Source organism: Poecilia formosa, unplaced genomic scaffold (genome assembly GCF_000485575.1).
Source record: "Poecilia formosa unplaced genomic scaffold, Poecilia_formosa-5.1.2 Scaffold279, whole genome shotgun sequence".
In the NCBI taxonomy this organism is placed as follows: Eukaryota; Metazoa; Chordata; class Actinopteri; order Cyprinodontiformes; family Poeciliidae; genus Poecilia; species Poecilia formosa.
The window spans coordinates 833,130-842,014 of NW_006800218.1; the positions used below are offsets into that span (position 1 = coordinate 833,130).

Here is an 8,885-nt window from a genome sequence, read left to right on the forward strand (position 1 = left end):
TTATTAAGGTCAAAAGAGTAGCAGATGTAGGTGGTGGACCTCCATACAGTTTACAACAAATGGAACCAAGTTATTTTATTATTTCACACACATACAATTTCATAATTCCAGTCATCCTGAAAGCTTTCCAAGTTGGTTGAATATAAAAGCAACAACTCTCACTGATATTTTGCACCTAAATTCCTTCAATTTGTTGCTTAGCTAACACTATACAGAACAGGGACAAGAGACACTTATTTAAGGACAGCAATGTGAACACTTTGGACAAGAAAGACAGATTTGAGACGAGTGAATTTATGTTTGTTATGTTATGAATGTTTTCAGCACTAAACAGAGGAGGTGACTTCAGATTAGGCTCGTCACAAAGAAATTTTGCTGGACGATAAATTGTCCCAGAACTTATTGCAATAAACGATATCGTTGTTTTGAGACCATTTTCAAGTAATATAATAGTAATAATGGCAACAACACATTCTCAAAGATCAATTAACTTTAAATTCTAATGAACATTTAAACATTGGATTTGGAAGACAACTGAAATATCCAAAATAAATAATGAAAAAACTACAGAAACAACAATTGAAATAAATTATGAAATCTCTGTAAACAAAATTATCTTTCAAAAAAGGGTTAGTTGAGACCAAAGCACCAGACTGACGACTTTTATCCCTCAGTTTTTGGTTAAAAAAAAAAAAAGAAAGAAAAACGATAAATCGAGCAAATGAAAATGATTGAGTTTCTTTTAGTTTATCATGCGAGTAATTGATTTATTGTTTATTGTGACAGGCCTACTTCAGATTTCATCTTTCTAACAACAACTCTGCAGGCCTGACTCTTCTCTAGAGGAGGTCTATAGCAGTTCCAACTTACATGGCCACCATAGAGACATATTTGAATTGTCAGGCAACAACAACCCAAACACTGAGCTAAATGGAGGGTAGGACCAGTAACGGCCTCATCAGCGACATTAATGTCCAAACAATGTTCAGGACTGACGGTGTATTTTGGAGGAGAGGTGAATTGTCTTCAAGAAACAAAATTAGCAGCCTGGTAAGAACCAGTCCATTGTCCTGCTCAATAGCCGAGAGGTCTGGACTCTCAGCTATTGAGAAATGATTTCTTCCTGGAGGTGTGGGCTACATTTAGGTTTTAAATTTTACCCAGTCGATAACGTTTGTCCTTGACGTACGTAATGGGCCAGTTAAACATTATGAATCTTACTGGAAATTCCCTGACCATCCTCCCCTTCAAAGAGAGAAGTGCTGATGTGACCAAGATGACTGTTAATGTTAATTCAAGAACATTCAAGAGCATTCCCTTCCTCTGCTGCCATTGCCAAAACTACTGGCAGACTACAACGTCATCATCTGTAACTTCTCCTTGTGTTCGCTGATTGGTCCAGTGAGGAGAATCCAAGTAAAAGAGAAAACGCTCAGACTGTGCTGGAAACAAGATTTTTTTTGAGTGGAAGGCAACAGCCAAGTTATAAAAGAAGTCCAGTTGTCTTCTACTTGGTACCACTCCTGTTAACACTTTGTATGAGCCATTTTGCCAGAAGAAACTATTTGATCTTCCTCAACATTTAACAGGGGATGGAGCATGCAGTAGGAGGGATCTTTGGCACAATCATCTTAGATCATCCACAGAGCTGGGTTCTCTCTGCACTGTTTTGGCCTTTCAACGGCCACCAGATTTTTATTTAAAATGTTCTGGTGGTTCAACATGCCATACATTCCAACAAAGTTCCCATGACCTTTGGAAGAGAAACTGGCCCATAGCATCACAGATCCTACACCATACTTAACTGGAGGCATAATCATTATCAAAATAGTACCACAAAATATCATGTTAAAATTCCATACCGCCCGCCTTTACTATGAAATATAAAACCAAAACAGAAACTGAAGAATTATGTCATGCATTTTTATTCAGCCTTCCTGGATCGATACTAGCACCAAGATCAATATTACTAGTGCCACCTTTTGTAGCAGTTAAAACTACAAGTATTCTGTGTTTTGTCTCCAACAGCTCTCCAAGGCAGGAGACCGAACTGAAAATTTTTAGGTATTCTAGCAAAAGAGCAGATGCTCAATCTGGTTGGATGGAGAGCATTTTTAAAATCACTCATTCTCCCTTGAGATATGGACTTTAACTAGGCCGTCTGACATTCTGAATATGTGTTTATGTAAAACAATCCACTGCAGCTCTGGCTGTTGTCCTGTGAGAAAATGAAGCGCTGCTCAAGTCCTGAAACTTTCACAGCCTCTGAAGGGTTTTCTTCCAGTACTGTCCTCTATTTAGCTCCATCATAATTCTCATCAACCCCAACCAGCTTCCCCACGCATTTCTGCCACACACAGCATTTTGACTGAAAGCCAAAAGTTTTGACACAGTCTTTTCACTACTCTGTGTTGGTCTATGATTCCAATGAAATACCGCATATTGCGCTTGTAGCAAGACAAGATGTGAAAAAGTTCAACCACCTCCAATATTTGGGGAAATAAAACGTAGTAGAATTATTGACTCCAATAATTTTTTTTTTGGTCTTATCCACCAAAAGAAAACTCTTTAAACTGAAAAAACCTGGGAATGTTTTACTTGTACTTTTCTTCTATGGATTCCAAATTCAGAAATTGTTTTGTGGTATTTTGATTTAATTTATTAAAAGGGAGAAAAGTTTTGCAGATAAATAAGCATGTATCTGCAACACAGAAGAGACTGACCGACATCCAGTCTCTTATGTAACCAATTTACAATAGGAAAAACATAAATTACCTCTCTATAAATACTGACACTCTACGGTAGAGGTGTCCAACTTCAGTTCTGTGGAGCCAGGGTCCTGAAAATGTCAAATTCTCCCAGTTCCACACATCTGAATCAAATAATTGCTTCATTACTCAGCCTTTGCAGAACTTTATCACATACTGAGGAGGTAGTTCAGTCAATAATTCAGCTCTGGTAGAGAAGGAACTAATCTAAGATGTCCCTCGAGGACCAGGGTTGGATAATCCTAGTCCAGATTATAACTAATTTAGCCAGCCTTGCATTAATTAAACAAATAATTACCTAAATCTCTCTGGTACCAACAGCCTGTCTATTCCATGTGGAGAGGTTAAGACATGTTCACTGTTCTGTAATTAATCTGCCTGACAAACACTCTTCAGATTATATACAATCCACAGTTTGTACAATTATTATTATTATTACAATTATTTAATAAAAATGCATGACCCCGCTGTAATGTACGATCAATAGAAAAGACTTGAGCACTGAGCCATGACTAATGGGGTTCATTTAGCTGCTAAAGACCTCAGAAATAGACCATATAAAAAAACAAAAAAAAACAGACGTGCCCTGTTGAAAAGGCTGAATTAAAACCTGGAGATTTAGAATTTGGCGTCCCTGCCCAGCTTAAGTGTAATCTTGTGGAAAACAATTTAGTTGCCTTAGAAAATGAGACGCTGTTGGTTGTCTGAGGGTGTGGGCATATAGAGCTCTGGATGGAGTGCAGAGCTCAGGAAAAGACACGGATGAATCAGAGAGAGAGAGAAAGAGAGAGTTGCAAAAGGTGTGACGATGCTCATCATTCAGTACTTTGCGCTTCATCCACTAACATGTACATCAGAAGGCGGGTCAGCGTTCAAAAACATACGAACTTGGTCAGTCTGGAACAATACCAAGGACAAAGGTTGCAGCCATACAAGTTATCTCACCGCCGCTGACAACCTGGGTGTGTCTCCACACCGGAATATCGGAATCAGAAAAAAAAGAAGAAACAAACAACTTGTATCATCCACAGCAGCGTCACACCCCACGCCGTTTTCAGCCTCCCTTCACTCTACAAACCATGACTTGTGATGGTGCTCCGGGTTGTTATTTAACTGATATACTAGAGGCGGATATCACCGCATCTCCAGTCCTTTATAAACTTCAACCAAGCAAGCAACGCTGCGCTTCAGACTGCTCGGTGTTTTCATTAAAGTGACGCCCTAATTCCCACACACTCACTCTCTAACAAACTGGGAAGCGCATATTTCACCGCTGAAGTCCGTCTCCTACTCTGGCTCCCATCCCTTAACCCCCACAGAGACGCCCCGCGGCCACGGCAGCTAGCTAAATGTCCATGAACTTGTCGTCTGACCAGCAGGTGCAGCGAGTTCACTTGACAAACAACCGAGCACGAACTTCTTCAGGCGTGAATAAATGCATTTCTTACCGCTCTGCTCCCCGAGGAAGACGAGTTTGAATTTTCTTAGAGGGTTCCCAAAGTCATTACCCACGGACATTTTGAGGAGGACGAAGGGGGCCGACTACGGACGCCGGAGGACAGAATGACAGGACTTCGGTGCTCGGTTGGTGAAGATGCTCGACGGAATGGGGCGGCGATTTTCCAGCTTCGAGTCTTCGTGATGGGCACGAGCCGCTGATGCTGCACCGCCCGCTCCGTGACGCTAGGGGGGAGTGTTTAGGCGGGCCCACGCGCATGCGCATTTTCAAACGACTGACAGCCATGAAAATAAAATGACGTCATGTGTAATGGAGAGGAGAGAGATGGCGATTTAATATAGATAAAACGAACTTTTATGGATGTAACAGGAGGGAAACTATCTAAATACTAGGACACAAAAACAGAAACCAATTTGAGAATCGGAAAGTAAATAACGGTTGGCACACCAAGATACATTTCAAGAGCTCTCAAAGTTTACACACCCATGTTAAAATGTTGGGTTCTACTGAATCTAATTAAACTTAAATAGAGTTAAGTTGTTTAAGATTGGCTCATTTGATTTGCTTGGTAAAAGCATAACCTGCAGGGATGTTTCCAATAATAAAAGTATTTGCCCTCTCACAAATGTATAATCTTTTAATCCAATGATTCACAACACCAAATAAATTTCCATACCAGACAAAGGCAACCGTACAATATAAAAATGCATTTTTTTTTACGTATGATTTTGATTCATTATAGGGAGAAAATCTATCCAACTTTTGAACCATCAGTATGTTCTGATGTTTGCTAAGAGCCTGGGGAAATGAAGTGTCACATTGAAGGCTAAAATACAATTATTTTTTGTATTCATTCATCTTTCTTTATAGGGAAAAGGGGAAAAAAAAGAACATTACACAAACAATTTTTCACTAACAAGATCTTCACTATACAGTTCAGAACTATTTGAATTGAAGGGTCTCATCAGAGGCCCCTTTATTGGGTATTTTTGTCACAATATTTGCTGACTCTTTTTCTGAATCTGTAAAAAAAAAACGTCAAGGTAAACTTGTGTTTATTAAGCAGGTGATGTCTGAAAAGAAAATTTGCATGGGATAAATATTTCTTATTTTGAACAGTTATCTTTATGTCTCTGATAAACTTCCCTGTTGAAGAAACTCATTCTTACAGGATGATGCAGCCGCCACCCTGTTCCAGCAACAGATGCTGCTAGCTGATCTTAAGAGATGAATAGTTTCACAAAATCTCAAAGCAGCTTTTAAACGGACAAACGGCAAAACACAGAACATGTTCAATGACCAGATCTGTACACAGCATGATTTAGGTGCATAATTTATTTTATTTAAAAATATAAAAGGTAGGTGTAGGTGCTTAATATCTGAAAATTCATCAAAAAGTTACATATGATTATACATGAAACCATTCTTGGCATTGTTAATGATGTCTCAGGGTATGAGACAAATATGTAGAAAATAACTTAAATATTAAGCTATATAGTTCATTAGTTATAGAGTATGTTGCCAATGCAAACAGAAACCCAAGTCCATTCCAGCCTAACACGAACACGTAATGTTCAAAGATATTTAACAGTTTTTAATCGTAATTTCATCCTTTATTATAGATGCAGCCTTCCAAGGAACATTCTTCCTCAAAATGTTCCAACCTCACAGCGACGCTATGAGACGAGTCTCAGCCAGATCACACTCAGATTTCGGGCTTCTTCTCCAGATCGTACTCCTGGGTCCGTTTTGCCTTCCAACCCAGGATGATCAGCAGGAAGATGCCTACGATCTTATAACCCACCTGTAAACCCAAGTATCTGCAGGGGTAAGGTAAATGATCATTAGTGAACACGATGAATACGTTCAAAGTGCAGGCATACATTTATTCAGTCGTAAATGTTCCCACCGGCTCCTGAAGAGGGTGTTGTCATAGTACTCGCAGCTGAACTTCCTTCCGCACACGTTTTTCCACCAGATACAAGACATGTCAATGGCCGTCCCAAAGAGCGCTGGAGCCGGAAGCCAGGCTAACAGTGACGGAGGCAGCGTGAGTTTTGGGGGACAGCACTCAAACGGTTTGTATGCCTAAGATCAGCTAACGCACTGGTATTTAATCTGAACCCAACTGGTCTGGCCTGCAAGAACTGATGCTGCAAAATCCAACACTGACAATCAAGAAAGGACTTAAATAAATATTTCTGAATGAGCAGTTGTGCAAAAAAACAAAAACAAAGCAACAGTACATCTTACTGAAAAATACTGAAAGGAAACCCAAACTGTGCAATATGCAATATCTAAGTTTATCCAAATATCTCTTGAAACCAGATATTTACATACACTGAATCAAAAGACACAAACACATTTTTCCCCCACAAGCAAAAGAAAAAAAAAAAAAACATATTTAAGTATAAAACTGTATTTGATGCCCAAAATGTTATTTCCAAAATGAAACCATTTTAAAAGGCAGTTTAAGCCTGAGTTCAAGGATAGTAACAAAATAAAAGTCTAAAAGAAAACATCCTCACCAGGTTTTCTGGCATTTAGCAAACAGAAATAATTCTGGTAATTTGAAGTAATCTAAAACAATAAACGTTTGATATGATTTAACTTCAGAAAGTGAGAAAAAACATGTCTTTCTTCAGTGTATGAATATCAGGTTTTACCACTATGCAGTACCTTTTCTAATTAATTGGTTATTTATATTTTAAATCAGATTCTCCTAATTTATTCAGCAGCAGAAATCTGTCCTCCTCTAGCCTACATAATGACAAAATCTTATGTTGATATTAAGATGAACTAGAAGCAGACTCGTACTGGGGTTTGCTTCAGCACTTAATGTCTTAAAGATCATTTTAAATATAAAAAATAATCATTTTCTATCTAGTATGTAATTAGGAAAAGTAGAACTTACCTAATACTCTCATAAGTAAGAACTGAAGTCCTATAGCAAATGATTTCTCGTCAAAGGAAACGCATCTGAAATGAAGAAAAAAACATGACTTTTAGTCAGTGTGATCCACTTAACTCAATATTTGTGCCTAAATTAAGGACAGACTTTTTCAAGAATACATCTGTGCTACTGCAGATTTTAACTCATAGATACCAACAAATTTGTCTGTGTATGTGCCCACATCGACATATTTCTTTACCTGAGCACCATCATGTACAGTGGATTGTGAGTGAGGCAGGCAATCAGCGAAGCTAGAGAGATGAGCAGTATGACTGGGAGGAGATAATGAGAGCAGCTGTTGGGACAATGACCTGGTTTGACTTGGCCATCAGCCCCAGATACACACTTGCAGTTAGTAAATACCTGTATTCAAAGAGAAAGTGACATTATTGTTACTAGCATTAGCTACACAGCTTTGTGTCCAAATGGATTTTATTATTAATCAAAGGCAATTTTAAATACGTGAGTCTGTAACCTTGATTTAAAGAAACTCAGTGTTTCAGCTGTTTTACAGTTTTGTGGAAGTTTGTTCCAGATTTGTGGTACATAGAAGCTGAATGCTGCTTTTCCATGTTCGGTTCTGGTTCTGGGGATGCAGAGCAGAACTAGAACCAGAACCAGAAGACCTGAGAGGTCTGGAAGGTTGATACAACAACAGCAGATCTTTATTGTATCTTAGAGCTAAGTCATTTAGCGATTTATAAACTAACAGCAGTATTTTAAAGTCTATTCTCTAAGCTGCAGGGAGCCAGAGTAAAGACTTTAGAACTGGGTGATGTGCTCCATCGTCCTGGTTTTAGTCAGAACACCACCAGCAGCGTTCTGGATGAAGGATGGATTATCTTCAGGCAGACTTGTGAGGACACTGTTACAGCAATTAATCCAACTAAAAACAAATGCATAAATGAGTTTCTCTAGATCTTTTTGGAACATTAGTCCTTTGACCCTAAAATATTCTTCAACTGATAGAAGGCTAACTTTGTAATTGTCTTTATGTGTCGCTGAAGGCTCTGTGCCTGGAATTATGATGATTTTTTTTTCTGCGTATTTAATAAGACTATCAAGAGGCATCAGCAGCAGTTCATGCAAATTAAACACTGAAACCTATTTAGATATTTGTGTGTGTGACTTGATGCTTGATTTCCACCTTCACAGAAAGCAAAGATTAATTAACCTGACTTTTGTACATTGATCCTCTAAGCTAGCTGCGAGTCGTAACGTCTGCCTTTGACCTTTAATATTGAGTACGGTAGTTGGTTTGCAAGACGTCTGGTTTGAACTAACACATAAGCCACTCAATCCACCAGCTGGAAGATTTTTCACAAGCTCTTAAGTTTCCACACTTTGTCTGTAACACCAATTCCTCTGCAATCTATGATTTAAAAGGCTTTTGATTAGCTAATAAAAGCAAGCTAAGTGTCAGCTGTAGTCAGCTGACACTTAGCTGCTGACCATCCATCCACTAATCGGGAACGTGAGGTGAGTTTAGACCGTCGTGAGACAGGTTAGTTTTACCTTACTGATAATGTGTTGTTGCAATAGTAATCCTGCTCAGTACGTACATTTTCTTAACAAATAAAAGTCAATGCGTTGCATACATTTATACCCTGACACCCCTAAATAAAATCAAATATAACCAATGGACTTCAGCTAATCAGTAAACTGAAAGATACAGGCCAGCATGGCAGCAAATGTCAGCCTTATC

The 8,885-nt window shown here is 38.7% G+C and overlaps 2 protein-coding genes across 3 annotated transcripts in view; both read right to left on the reverse strand.

Annotated features, from left to right (window-relative positions):
* The window catches only part of rab6ba (RAB6B, member RAS oncogene family a), a 53,394-nt gene extending 48,940 nt beyond the window's left edge, over positions 1-4,454 (reverse strand). Inside the window, exon 1 of one of the 2 annotated variants that reach the window (XM_007571383.2) lies at positions 4,217-4,454. In XM_007571383.2, the coding sequence (XP_007571445.1) occupies positions 4,217-4,286 (70 nt within the window). In that variant the 5' untranslated portion in view covers positions 4,287-4,454. The remainder of the gene's footprint in view (positions 1-4,216) is intronic. The other variant, XM_007571384.2, reaches the window with a different exon arrangement.
* A 1,093-nt stretch (positions 4,455-5,547) lies between these two features.
* slco2a1 (solute carrier organic anion transporter family, member 2A1) overlaps positions 5,548-8,885 on the reverse strand; it is a 20,982-nt gene continuing 17,644 nt past the window's right edge. The window contains exons 9-13 of the mRNA XM_016681377.1: positions 7,656-7,670; positions 7,380-7,551; positions 7,142-7,206; positions 6,137-6,257; positions 5,548-6,047 (exon numbers count right to left, since the gene is read on the reverse strand). Of these exons, the coding sequence (XP_016536863.1) occupies positions 5,933-6,047; positions 6,137-6,257; positions 7,142-7,206; positions 7,380-7,551; positions 7,656-7,670 (488 nt within the window). The 3' untranslated portion in view covers positions 5,548-5,932. The remainder of the gene's footprint in view (positions 6,048-6,136; positions 6,258-7,141; positions 7,207-7,379; positions 7,552-7,655; positions 7,671-8,885) is intronic.